The following is a 12,499-nucleotide window of genomic DNA, read 5'->3' as shown; positions in this document are numbered from 1 at the left end:
TGTCCGCCCCGCCCCGGCCGCGCTGACTCAGTTTCACCAGAAACTAGGGGGGAGGAGGTGGCCCATCCCCAGCGCACCGGACACCGGGGCGGAAGCTGCGGCCCGAGCCGCGCAGGAAGCCGGGACCGGAACCTCGGCTGGCCCGGCCCCACCCCACTCACCTGAGCAGGTAACCAGGGCCGAGGTGAGCGAGGAGGAGGTGAAGCGGGTTCTGAGCATGTTTGGCCCTTTGTTCTCTGCTCGTGCGTGTGTCCGGGTACGTGAGCTCTTCAGACGTCCGTCTGGCCGTCCGTCGGGCGGTCGGGTCACCGGAGTGTGCGTGGGAGGGCCGGGCCCGCGTGCCCCCTTCACTCCCGGGGTTCTCGGTGCTTCCCGGTCCTCCCCTTCACTTCCTCCCGGCCCGCCCGCCTACCTTGAAGTCTCCCGGCTGATCCGGTGTCTCCTCCTCCGTCCCCTCCCCTCTCTCAGGTCGCTATCACCCTCGGAGCTCAGGGGCCCGCACTGTGAAGGTGACCCCCGTGGGGAGGAGGGCGACGGTCCCTGGGGGGATGATGGCCGGGGCCCGCCTCTCCCAGGTCCGCATCCCAGCGGTCGCCGTGTGGCTCCTTTGCTTGCTCGGCCTCCTGGGCACCGAGGCCGGGCCGCCGCCCGTGCCCCCCGGTCTGCTCACGGCCGACAACTGCCTGGACCGCTTTACCCCCGGGGTGCCTGCCTTCGTGCTCGACACCGACGCCTCGGTGAGAAACGGCGCCACCTTCCTGCGCTCCCTCACCGTGCGTCGCGGTCGGGACTGCTTGCACGTCTGCTGCAGCTCCAACGACTGCAATCTGGCGCTGGTGGAGTTGCAGCCCGACGGCGGGGAGGACGCCATCGCCTCCTGCTTCCTCATCAACTGCCTCTACGAGCAGAACTTCGTGTGCAAGTTCGCGCCCAGGGAGGGCTTCATCAACTACCTCACGCGGGAGGTTTACCGCTCCTACCTCGAGCTGCGGACCCAGGGCTTCGGAGGTAAGGACGAGGGTGCCAGGATTCGGGGAGACTCAGAGAAGGGACTGGTTATGGAGTCTTGCGCGAGGCATCAGAACGCAGTTAGGAGGAGAGTCCCATTCGACCCCAACTCCTTCTTAGAAGTAGGCGGTACAAACAGTAAATAAAGGACAGGCTACAGGAGTGAGGAGGGCTGACACCCTAGAGCCCAGACTGGCTCCTGAATTCAGGATGTTGAGTGGGTTGGTGCTCAGGGATGTGTGTACAAGAGAGGATGCAGCTTCTCCGGATTCTCACTTCTGGCCCCAATAGGCCAAGTCAGGGAGTTAGCTGTCTGGAGGCCACCTGGTGACTAGATAGATAGAAGATACGCCTGGCGCCTTGGCGGAGCACTGTCCTAGGCAACTTGGTGCCCTGGCAAATGAACCTGGTGAAGGATAGGTTCCTTCTCCACTGCTGGGCTTGGGATTGGTTATAGCATCTCTCTGTATTCCTCCCCCCACGAGCTGATTTTTTGGTGGTCTGGGGGAAACTGCCAGGCCCCCAGAGTCTAAAGAACAAGCCCAGTCTGGGGGTGACCCAACTGGGGGGGCGGTATTGAGGGCGCAGTAGCCTAGAGCCTCTGGGGTCGGGGTGAGGAGGGTTGCTGGGTGAGTCAGCCCACTGGTATTTATACCTGGTAGGGAAGGGATGTCAGCTGTCTAGGCGTGTGTGTGTGTGTGTGTGTGTGTGTGTGTGTAAAAGACAGGCAGGGCTCTCCCTGCGCAGGATCTGGTAACCAAGCTGTCTGCTCACCTTGTTTACTTCCAGAATAAGGGCAAAGTCGGGCCCAGGGCTCCTTCTCTTTCCTCCCGGGACTGAGCAGTTAGCTGGGATCAGGGCCCCTCCAGAGACCTTCATTCCCCATTCTCTCCACCTGCTGTTCTGGCCAGGTGGGGCTCCGGGGCAGGGATGGCTCACTCTGATAACCTCTGTTAGCTCTCTACGGTTTGCTGATTGCTATGCCACTCAGCCTCTCACTTAGGCATCATGACAACCACCTCTGAAAAGGGTGCTATTAGTAGTCATCCCACTTTTAGATTAGGAAACTGACTCCCATGTTAAATAATTTGCCCAGGATAACACTGCCCACAAATGGGAGACCTGGGACTCAACCCCAGGCAGGACCTCCAAAAGTCCTGTGCTGTTCCTCACACAAGACCACCTTTCTGGTAGAAACCTGTCTCTGATCCAGGACAGCTCAGTGGACAACAGAACCAGAGACTGGGGAGCTCTCAGTTCTGGAAAGTAGAAAAGGGACTTTCCTCTCCAGCCTTTCCTCTTCTCCCTATCCTTCCAATAGCTCTGGATCTCTGTATCTCTGTGGAGAGGTAGGGTGGAGATTCCAGGAGGGGGACACTGTCTCTGGGCCAGGCTGCGCCACTGAGTCCCACTGGGCCAGGGCCTGAGCCTGTTCCACAAGGAAGCAGCAGAGTGTAGGTGGTGATGACTCTAATTGACCTGAGCTGCCTGCCCTCCCTGCTCTGCCAGGACCCCTCACTGTAGGGCTAGCGCCTGAAACTCTGGGGTCTGGTCAGGAAGCTGAGCTGGATGGGGCCTTCCTCATCTGGAAACCTCCCCACCCCGACTGGCCTGGTTGGCACAAGACAGGATGGAGTGGGGATTTCCTGGGACCTGTGGGGAGCTGGGTAGAGCTTGGACTTAGTGTGGGCCCCAGGCCATTTCAGGGCACCGCAGCATTTTGGGGAGTGGGGGATGCCATGTGCATGTCAAGGAGTCCATTCTCAGCTGAGTCCCATTAGAGAGGTTGGAAGTACAAAGAGGGTACAAAGAGGGTCAAGCCACTGTGGCATCCTGGAGGCTAGGCTAGGGTAGACCAAGGCAGGCAAAGTGGGCAAGTGCTCAGGGCTTCTAAAACCTTTGATTTACTGGGGAGAATCCTCCCCAGGGTGGGTTGATCTGCTCCCCCTTTCCTGCCTATGGCCAGGCCAGTCCAGTCCAGTCCAGATTGCTGGGACCTCCTGAGCACCCTGCTCTTTCCTCCTCTCCCCTTCCCCCTCTTTCCGTTGGAGGAGTGGCTTAGAAGGTGGAGTCTGTGTTTCCCTTGAGAGTCCTGAGGCCTGGCAGCTGGGGGAGGGGCTGGCTTTATTGCTACTCTGGCCCTTTGCTCTCTTGGGGGTGGGATAAAGGGAGTGGTAGGGCAGGGCATCTGCCCCTTGCTCCTGGGGGCTGGGGCTTGGAGAGGACCAGCTGTGTGTGGGTGGACGTTGCTGATTTGGCCCAAGGTCTGCCATGCCACTCAGCTTGCCACTTCCACCCTGGGGGCCAGTGGTGCTAGCCTGTCTTTCTGCTAGTAGACTGCCAAGTAGTCTGTCTTCTTTCCCCTTTGCGACTGCTGATTACTTTCTGAAAAATGCAAGGAGGGAGGAATGGGCTCCTCCCAGCTCACTGCCCCCTTGGCTTGGCCTCTCACCTCAGGGCCTGGGGATGGCACCTGTTTGGCCCTTAAGCCACTGGGCTGGGGCTTGGTTCCAAACAGGTACTTTCCTGCTCTCCTGGTCTTATTTCCCCTCAACCGAGCTTCCTTTTTCTCATTTCCGTAGCCCTCTGCACCATTTGATGTGTTCCTCTGTGGAAGTTCTCCCCTCCCATCCCTTTGTTGTCACTGTGTGTCCTGGTCTTCTCACCTCTGGGACCACCCTCTGAGAGTCCCCTGTTGGCTCTGCTTGCTCTGCCTCATCAAAGAAGAATCTCTGTGACTCAGCCTCCTACCAGCTGTTCTTATCTCTTTACCATCTCTTCTTTGAACTCTTACACTTGATGTAACCCTCTGCAGAGCCTCTGTGGAGGGCAGTTGGGCAATACCCACCCAAAGTGTAAATGCACATAACCTCAACACGACTCCACTTGCAGGAACTCATCTTGCGGCTATGCTTAAACATGTGTAAAACAACTTACCAGGCAATCAGTCACTGTACCATTGTTTATAAGAGCAAAGAACTGGAAACAATCTCAGTGTCTGTCAACACATCCTATAATTGGGTACTGTGGTGCTGTTTTCATCATAATAATAAACCCTGAGGTAGCAAGGGTTAGTTCTTAGTAGGGAGGGAGGGAGGGAGGAAAGGAGGAAAGGAAGGAAGAAGGGAGGGAGGAAAGAAGGACCTACATCAAGAGAGACTGATGGACTGGTTAAATGTGTTGTAAATTTTGGTGCATTCAGACAATAAGTCCTATGCAACAACAAAAAAAAGGAAGAAGAAGAAGTTCTTTATACATTGCTATGACTGATTTCCAGTATATATTAAGGGAAAAGTAAGATGAACAACTAGCATGCTTGTGAATATTCTATACACTCACTCGATACTCACACATACACACACACCCAAACTAGTAATTAAGAATGCCTCTGGAGAGAGGAACCTGGGGGTTTAAGAATCGGGGACTTAATTCTCACTACCCTTTTGTATTTTTTGCATATTTCATCATGTACATGTATTACCTAAGTTAAAAACAAAAACAAAACCCAAAGATTATAAAGATTATTTTAAAAATCACATTTCTAAGCACATATGGCCTGCAGCATGGTGTTTTGATGTTTTGGAGAGAGCATGAATCAGACCAGGGTTCAAACCCCAGCTCTGCCGTTTTGAAACTGAGCGACCCTGGGCAAGTCATTTAACCTCTCTGGTGTCAATTTGCTCATCTGGAAAGAGGGGTGAGAATGCAGTTGTGGCAGGATCTATCCAGCCCAGCCGGTCTCCTCAAGGTCCACCTAACCAGTCTTGCAAATTCCCGACTCCTTGCTTTGGCTCATCATGTTTTCTGCTGTCATCAACAACACAGAACATTCTTCCCCACAACCAAACAAATAAAAACAAAAGGATCAAAAAATCCTTTCTCCCTTCTTCACAAAGCCTTGCCTTTTTCCTCTAGCTTGCTGTGGTCTTTCCCTTCTCCAAACATCCACTTCCTTTTCTTGTACATGTATCACACAGCCCTTCATCTTGTTGGGTCTTTCTCCCATTTTGCTTCCTGTTGTTGGGTCTTGCCTGCCTAACTGGACTGTAGTACCCTCAAGGGCAGTGTGTCCATTTCCTAGGGCTGCTGTGCCATGTTACTACACCCTGGGTGACTGAAGACACTAGAAATGTACTGTCTCACAGTTCTGGAGGCCAGAAGTCCAAACTCAAGGTGTCAGCAGGGCCACACTCGCTCTGAAGACCCTGGTTGGGGGGAGGGCATGGTTGCCTTGCGTCCCCTTGTAACTGGAGGCAGAGTCTGTCTGAGGTGGCAGAGGCATCCTGCTCCTGTGCCAATCATCGTGGGACACCAGGGCTTGACGTGGTGCTGCCCGGGGCTCTGCTCAAGGTCTCTGTCTGGATGGGCTTCTTAGCAGTGATATGGGTTGCAGAGCGAGGGGTGATGGTGTTAATTACACATTGACTTATTTGGCTTTTCAAAAGTATCGTTACTCTTAACTTTTGTTGTTGTTGTTGTTTGTTTATTTATGGCTGTGTTGGGTCTTTGTTTCTGTGCCAGGGCTTTCTCCAGTTGCGGCGAGCGGGCGCCACTCTTCATCGTGGTGCGCGGGTCGCTCACTGTTGTGGCCTCTCCCGCTGCGGAGCACAGGCTCCAGATGCGCGGGCCCAGTAGTTGTGGCTCATGGGCTTAGTTGCTCTGTGGCATGTGGGATCCTCCCAAACCAGGGCTCGAACCCGTGTCCCCTGCATTGGCAGGTAGACTCCCAACCACTGCGCCACCAGGGAAGCCCCGTTACTCTTAACTTTTTAAAGCAATTAGCACAAGTACCTGCTTATTGTAGAAAACAAGAAAAGTCCCCCTTCCAAATATACGTGCATATATTGATATATATATATAGTGTGTATATATATTGTATATGTATATTGATATATATAGATATATATATTTTTTCTTTTTTTCCTAAATGGGATCAGATGGCAATGCTGTTTAGTTATTTGCTTCAGAAAGTTGGTTTTACAACATAAAAATGTCTTAAGTATAATATATCTAAACAGAGGGCAAGAAGATGGTTTAGTTGTGAAATCGCATCTGACTCAGGCAGGCTGCCGAGTCCTAGGTTGGTCTAGTTGCGACCCATAAGGCACCAGCCCCCCACTCCAGGAGAGATCCTGTCCATTCAGTGAGAGTTGACCTTATCTCACCTTCCCCCCAGGGTCCCGGATCCCCAAGGCCTGGGAAGGCACAGACTTGAAGGTACAGCCACAGGAACCCCTGGTGCTGAAGGGTGTGGAGAACACAGACTGGCACCTACTGCAGGGTGACACAGACGTCAGGGTAGAGGTGCGATGCTGGGCTGGCTCCCTGACCCCCACCTCAGCTCTCCAGGGCCCCTTTCCTGGGGCCATAGGCCAAACTGCGGCTCCAGATGGGGTGGGGTGGATAGAAGCTGAGGATCCATTTAATACCAAGTCCCTCGGCTCCCCGCAGTGGGGCAGGGGGGCTGACTGGGAGGACCTGGGGCCAACCAGGGGCATCAAGAGGTCCCAGCCTGATGGCCACTCCTGTGTTTAGAGGAATGATCCAGACCAGGTGGAGCTGTGGGGACTCAAGGAAGGCAGCTACCTGTTCCAGCTGACGGTGGCCGGTTCAGACCAGCCAGAGAGCACGTCCAACATCACAGTCACCGTGCTGTCCCCCAAGCAGACAGAAGGTGAGGAAGTGGGTGGGGAGGCAGACCCAGGACTCACCCACCCCCTGCACCCTGCTCCGGCTCTGTTGATTGGCCCTCGGAGCTCCCTCACCAGCTTTCCTTCCCCCAGAATATTGCCTCGCATCCAGCAAGGTGGGCCGCTGCCGTGGTTCCTTCCCCCGCTGGTACTACGACCCCACAGAACGGATCTGCAAGAGTTTCGTTTATGGAGGTTGTCTGGGCAACAAGAACAACTACCTTTGGGAAGAAGAGTGCGAGCTCGCCTGCCGCAACGTGCAAGGTGGGCCTTTGTGAAGCAGTGTCGGGGCTCAGGTGACATTCCCCCAGGGTAGGTGTTCTCTCGTCATGGGTCAGGGAGGTGGGCGTGGGAATCCCCCGTCCTCGGGCCCCCTATCAGCTCATCCCTGCTGGGGCCTGGCCCTGCCTCCTCTCACTTCTCTGTTTTTCTCTCCCAGGCCCCTCAGTGGAAAGGCATCATCCAGGTGGGCTTTGCTCCTGTCCCTATTCCCCTCACCCCTGCCAGCTCTCCAGCCTCTGTCAAGTCCAGGCCCCTGACCACACTGCCCTGGCCCAACAACCTATTCCTACCATCAGGATGAAGGCCCTCGAGTGCCCCAGCCCTTGCAGCCCAGGATCCTCCTATCAGCTTCTGCCCGTTTTGTGTGTAGGAGGGTATAAGGGACAGGGGTGGAAAGGGAACCGGGGTTGTGTCATGATGCCACCTTGGGGTAGAGAGGGCCAGGTAGATGATGGACTCTTGGTATTTGCTGGCCGCTGCTTGAGTCTGACCTCACCGTCCACCCCGTCCCACCCCCACCTAGTGTGCTCTGGCACCTGTCACTCCAACAAGTTCCGCTGCAGTGATGGCTGCTGCATCGACAGCTTCCTGGAGTGTGATGACACTCCCGACTGCCCTGACGCCTCAGATGAGGCCACCTGTGAAAAATGTGAGGCCTGGGGGATGGAGGGTGGTGGGCACAGCAAGGGAGGTCCAGACCACTCACCCCACACCTCTGGAGACCCTTGTCAGGTCTGCGCCTCTGATCTTTCATCTTTGCAGATACCAGAGGCTTCGATAAACTCCAGAGGATCCATTTCCCCAGGGACAAAGGTGAGCTCCTGCCCAGGTCCCCTGGGTCAGGGCTGTCACTGCCATCCTCACTCATCCCATCAATGGGCCAAAGGCCTGCTGTGTGTACCAGGCTGTGGGCAGAAAGCTGGGTGGGGGGTGTCCTGGACTTTCCTTCTATGTTTCCCAAGCATCATACATCCTCTTAACACGTTCAGAAATTTAGCCATGCCTACATATCACTGAGATGTTATTGATTTAACTTAATGTATTAAAAAGGAAATTTCATGTCACTACCGTAAATGAAAAGCCACTATTATACGCCACGATCTGAGACCATTAAAATAAGTATAACAGGGACTTCCCTGGTGGCGCAGTGGTTAAGAATCTGCCTGCCAATGTAGGGGACATGGGTTCAATCCCTGGTTCGGGAAGATCCCACATGCCGCGGAGCAACTACGCCCGTCCGCCACAACTACTGAGCCTGCGCTCTAGAGCCCATGCGCCTAGAGCCTGTGCTCCACAACAAGAGAAGCCACCACAATGAGAAGCCCACACACCGCAACGAAGAGTAGCCCCGGCTCACCGCAACTAGAGTAAGCCCACGCACAGCAACGAAGACCCAACGGAGCCAAAAATAAAAATAAATAAATAAATAAATTTATTTTAAAAGAATAAATAAAATAAGTATAATAAAACGTGGTAATAAATTTTAGCTGGACATTGTTGTCTGCCAAGGCTCAGACCCTTAGCCTTTGTTAAAAGGCAGACTATCCAGTGCTAGAGAGAAATCCAAGACCTTGATAGAATTGGGAATGCTGAAAGCAAATAGAAAAATAATGATATGAGTCAGTCTAGGGTGATTCTGGGCCTAAGCTTACTCTCCTGTATTTATCTTCCTTGCAGCACTTTAGATGGGCCAGATATTTCTGGGGCCCCCAGGCCCTCATTGAGTCACAGCCATCCTCAACATGGGGAGGAGGGTCAGGAGGTGGTGGGCAGCAACGATGTGGAGCCTGGTGGTGGCAGGGAGGCCCCGTGGATACTCACCCATTTGCCTGCTCCTTACCCCCCAGGCCACTGCGTGGACCTGCCAGACACAGGCCTCTGCTTGGAGAGCATCCCCCGCTGGTACTACAACCCGTTCACTGAACACTGCGCCCGCTTTACCTATGGCGGTTGCTATGGCAACAAGAACAACTTTGAGGATGAGGAGCAGTGCCTTGAGTCCTGTCGTGGCATCTCCAGTGAGCAGGGCAGTGGGGGGCAGAAGATGGGGAGGGAAAAGGTTTTAGCTAGAGCATTTGGCTCAGTCCCAAGGCCTGGGCTGGTCACACCTCGTCCTCAGAGCACCCGGAGTAGGGGTGGGAAAGGATGGCATTGGGTCTGGGGCACTGCTGAAGAGCAGCTGTGTCTTTGAACCCTTCGTATTGACTTGTCTCTCCACGACCCCCGCCCTGATCATTTTGTAGAGAAGGATGTGTTTGGTCTGCGGCGGGAAAGCCCCATTCCCAACACAGGTAAGCCCCCATCTGCCCCGTCACCACTGAGTAGGTATCAACTCAAGGATCAACTCACACAATTGGTTGTGCCTGCCTAAGCCAGTGTTGAGAAGGATCCCGAGGTTGGCTAAAGGGACAGAGTGCCACGATCAATAGTGATATCTGCCAGGGGCAAGGGAGAGAAGCATAAAAGTGCATGCCAGGTGTGTGTGCCGTCAGCACCCTGGGCCTTTCCCCACACTGCCTGCAAGCAGAGCAACCTGGAGCTGAGACCCGAAGCCCATCAGAATCCCTCCCACCGAGCTCCCAATGGAGCTGGTTGAGCTGCTCACATGCCTGAGGGCCTTCCACGCCCGGCATCCATTTGCCTCATCCCTTCCATACAGAGTGGGGGTGGGCGTCAGAACTGAGCAGGCCCTGGGAGCATCTCATTCGCCTCCTCCTTCCTCCAGGCTCCGTGGAGGTGGCCATTGCAGTGCTCCTGGGCACCTGCATCGTGGTGGTGGTAGCCATCCTGGGTTACTGCTTCTTCAAGAACCAGAGGAAGGGCTTCCACAGACACCGCCACCACCACCCCCCCCCCTCTACCCCCACCAGCTCCAAGGTATCCACCACCGAGGACATGGAGCATCTGGTCTACTACCAAACAACCCGACCCCTCTGAGCCTGAGGCCCTAGAGGGCTCTCGCCAGTTCTCACCTGGCCCTGCTTCCTCCTTGCCAAGGTGGAGGCCTGGGCTGAGGAAGACTTTGGGACCAGACTCCTCCAGCCTGTTTCCCAGGCCGATCTGCCTCCAGGGCCAGGGCTCCAGACCCTCTTGGCGGTGTCTCAGCTAAGCTCAGGCTACTTGTTCCTGAGAAAGCTCAAGGGTCTGCAAGGAGCAGAAAATCTCTGAGCCAGGAGTCCCACGCATGGTTGGACCCGTCTGCCTAGGACTTCAGAGGAAGTTGGAATTTTGCTTCCTGTTCAGAGCTGCCTGCCCCCATCCCACGACTTTGGGAAGAGGCCTGCGGTGGCATCAGAGGCTGGAGGCCGCAACTCCGTCCTCCAGAGCTGCCCCTCCCACCCTGCAAAGTCCAGGGCTGGGGTGCGGGGGAGGACATCCCTGTATATTCTGTGTTGTACAGAGCTGCTTTCTGTTTATTTAATGCCATGGCGGGTGGGTGAGAGGAGTGGAAAGTGGCCGCTGCCGCCTATTCCCCTTCCCTGCGGAGTGAGCCCCAACCTGGCCTGGCACACACAGCCAGATCCTCGGCACCCCCCAGGGCCCTGCTGCTCCCCTACTTCCCACCGGCCCCAGCCCACCCACAGTGTAATAAAGTGATTTGTCCTGTGAGTCTCCTGCCTCTGCTCTGTGGGCCAGGAGACGGACAGAGCTGCAGGGGGGAGATGGGACTGCCCCGTCCTACCGGTTCAGGCTTTGGTCACCCTGTTTAGCAGGTTTTCCCGCCCTTCCCGAAACTGTCCTAGCCCCAGCCCCTGAGGGTGGGGAGAAGTGCCAAGTCTGACCGCCAGGGGGTGGGGAGGGGAGAAAGGGCCATGGGAATAGGGGGCCTAGGGAGGCCACGGAGCAATGTTTCTTCCGGGTTTGAGCCTGCAGTGTAGTTGTGGGTTGTGGTGGGGGGGGGTGCATAGGCTTGAACCCTTGTTCTTTTTTTTCTGCTGCATTTGGGAATCTTAGCTCCCTGACCAGGGATGGAACCCTGGCCCCCTGCAGTGGAAGCACGGAGCCCTAAACACTGGACCGCCAGGGAAGTCCCCTGAACCCTGGTTCTTATCTCTGCTCCCTTTGGTGTGGGTGCAGGGGTCCCACGCGGCCACCCACAGAAGCCTCTGCTTTACCGGCGTGTAGTTGCTCCCCAGTCTCTGAGGAGCAGAGGAGGAAGGAGCCTTTAGCTGAGTTGCTTCTCTCCAACCCACACCCCTGCATGTGTTTGGGCTACCTGCCTCTTGGTGCCCCCCCAAAAAAAGAAAAAATCATCCCTTTAATTCATCTCTTCATTTTCTTTTTTAACAATTTTTTTTTTTTTGGCCGCATCACACGACATGGGGGATCTTAGTTCCCCAACCGGGGGATCTAACCTGCGCCCCCTACACTCAAGGCACAGAGTCTTAACTGCTGGACCAGCCGGGAAGCCCCCATTTCTTCATTTATTCAACAAATTATTTATTGAGCTCCTATGTGCCAGGCACCACCAGTCATTAGAAATTTGGTTTTGTAAGATAAGCACATAGGAAGTACTATGTAAGTGCTTTACATATCTCAAGTGATTGCCTCAGCACACAACCCTGGGATGAAGGTACTATTATTATCCTCATTGTACAGGTGAGGAAACTGACTCAGCAAAGTTCAGTTCCTAAGGTCCTAGAGCTGGTACCGGAGGACTGATTTAAACCCTTACATTATGGCTCCAGGGTCTAGCCTTACAAAAGAGACACTTTTAAATTGTGATAAATGCTATACAGAAAAATCAAACGGCAGTGTGAGAGGTTGGGAGCTACTTTTAAAGGATTGAAGGGCAACCTAGGTGAATGTCCATATTTGAGTCCTAAGTGCACGGCTCAATGAATTTCTGTAACTGAACACACCCAGGAGCCAAGCCCTCAGATCAAGAAGCAGAACCTTAGCAGCACAGGATGGGCCTCCTTTTGATGGGTAACTTTCTCACACCTTTGTGTTCTAGTACCTGTTGTACTCAGCCTGGACCACCTCCCCCTTTCGCATCCTCCTGCATACACACGGCTGGGGGTACTCCCTACTCTACATCCCTGTGTCTGCTAACAGGACCTTCAGCACAGAGCACCCCCTTTTCCTTTCCATTTACTTATCTGTCTTCCCACTGGGTTGTGGGCTCCTGGAGACAAAGATGGTATCTTTTCTTTTTTTTTTTTTTTTTTGTGGTACACAGGCCTCTCACTGTTGTGGCCTCTCCCGTTGCGGAGCACAGGCTTCGGACGCGCAGGCTCAGCGACCACGGCTCACGGGCCCAGCCACTCCGCGGCACGTGGGATCCTCCCGGACCGGGGCACGAACCTGTATCCCCTGCATCGGCAGGCAGACTCTCAACCACTGCACCACCAGGGAAGCCCAACACAGATGGTATCTTAAGTCATCTCTGGGTCTCCAGCACCCCTCTACGACCTTAGTAAATGGTAGTAGTTCAATAAACTGAGTAGATGGCAGGGGGTGGGTCCCGTTACGGTGCTGTGGCTATTCCTATTTCATCAGGCACTGTATTTTTTTTT

At 54.6% G+C, this 12,499-nt stretch overlaps 1 protein-coding gene across 4 annotated transcripts; it reads left to right on the top strand.

The window, feature by feature from the left end:
• Positions 1-23: 23 nt before the first annotated feature.
• On the top strand, positions 24-10,578 carry SPINT1 (serine peptidase inhibitor, Kunitz type 1). 4 transcript variants are annotated; one of them, XM_081227270.1, is made up of 11 exons: positions 25-169; positions 469-1,008; positions 6,185-6,312; positions 6,544-6,682; positions 6,792-6,962; positions 7,138-7,164; positions 7,504-7,629; positions 7,743-7,793; positions 8,828-9,007; positions 9,224-9,271; positions 9,706-10,578. In XM_081227270.1, exons 2-11 carry the CDS (start codon positions 549-551, stop codon positions 9,915-9,917), a joined length of 1,542 nt encoding a protein of 513 aa, XP_081083396.1. In that variant the 5' UTR covers positions 25-169; positions 469-548; the 3' UTR covers positions 9,918-10,578. The 4 variants fall into 4 exon arrangements, with proteins under 4 accessions (XP_081083398.1, XP_081083396.1, XP_081083395.1 ...); XM_081227269.1 differs by having other exon boundaries at positions 25-256; XM_081227271.1 differs by having other exon boundaries at positions 27-256; positions 8,828-8,998.
• Positions 10,579-12,499: the final 1,921 nt, after the last annotated feature.

This window comes from Mesoplodon bidens (assembly GCF_964165515.1).
Source record: "Mesoplodon bidens genome assembly, chromosome: 3".
NCBI classification, from domain to species: Eukaryota; Metazoa; Chordata; class Mammalia; order Artiodactyla; family Ziphiidae; genus Mesoplodon; species Mesoplodon bidens.
Note: the sequence above shows the minus strand (reverse complement) of the source record. Positions and strands in the feature narration are given on the sequence as shown.

Coding starts and splice junctions, on each gene's coding strand:
- SPINT1 (XM_081227270.1), top strand. CDS start 549: ATGATGGCCGGGGCCCGCCTCTCCCAGGTCCGCATCCCAGCGGTCGCC. Junction 7,630..7,742: donor TGAGGCCACCTGTGAAAAAT/GTGAGGCCTGGG, acceptor TCATCTTTGCAG/ATACCAGAGGCTTCGATAAA. Junction 9,272..9,705: donor AAGCCCCATTCCCAACACAG/GTAAGCCCCCAT, acceptor TCCTTCCTCCAG/GCTCCGTGGAGGTGGCCATT.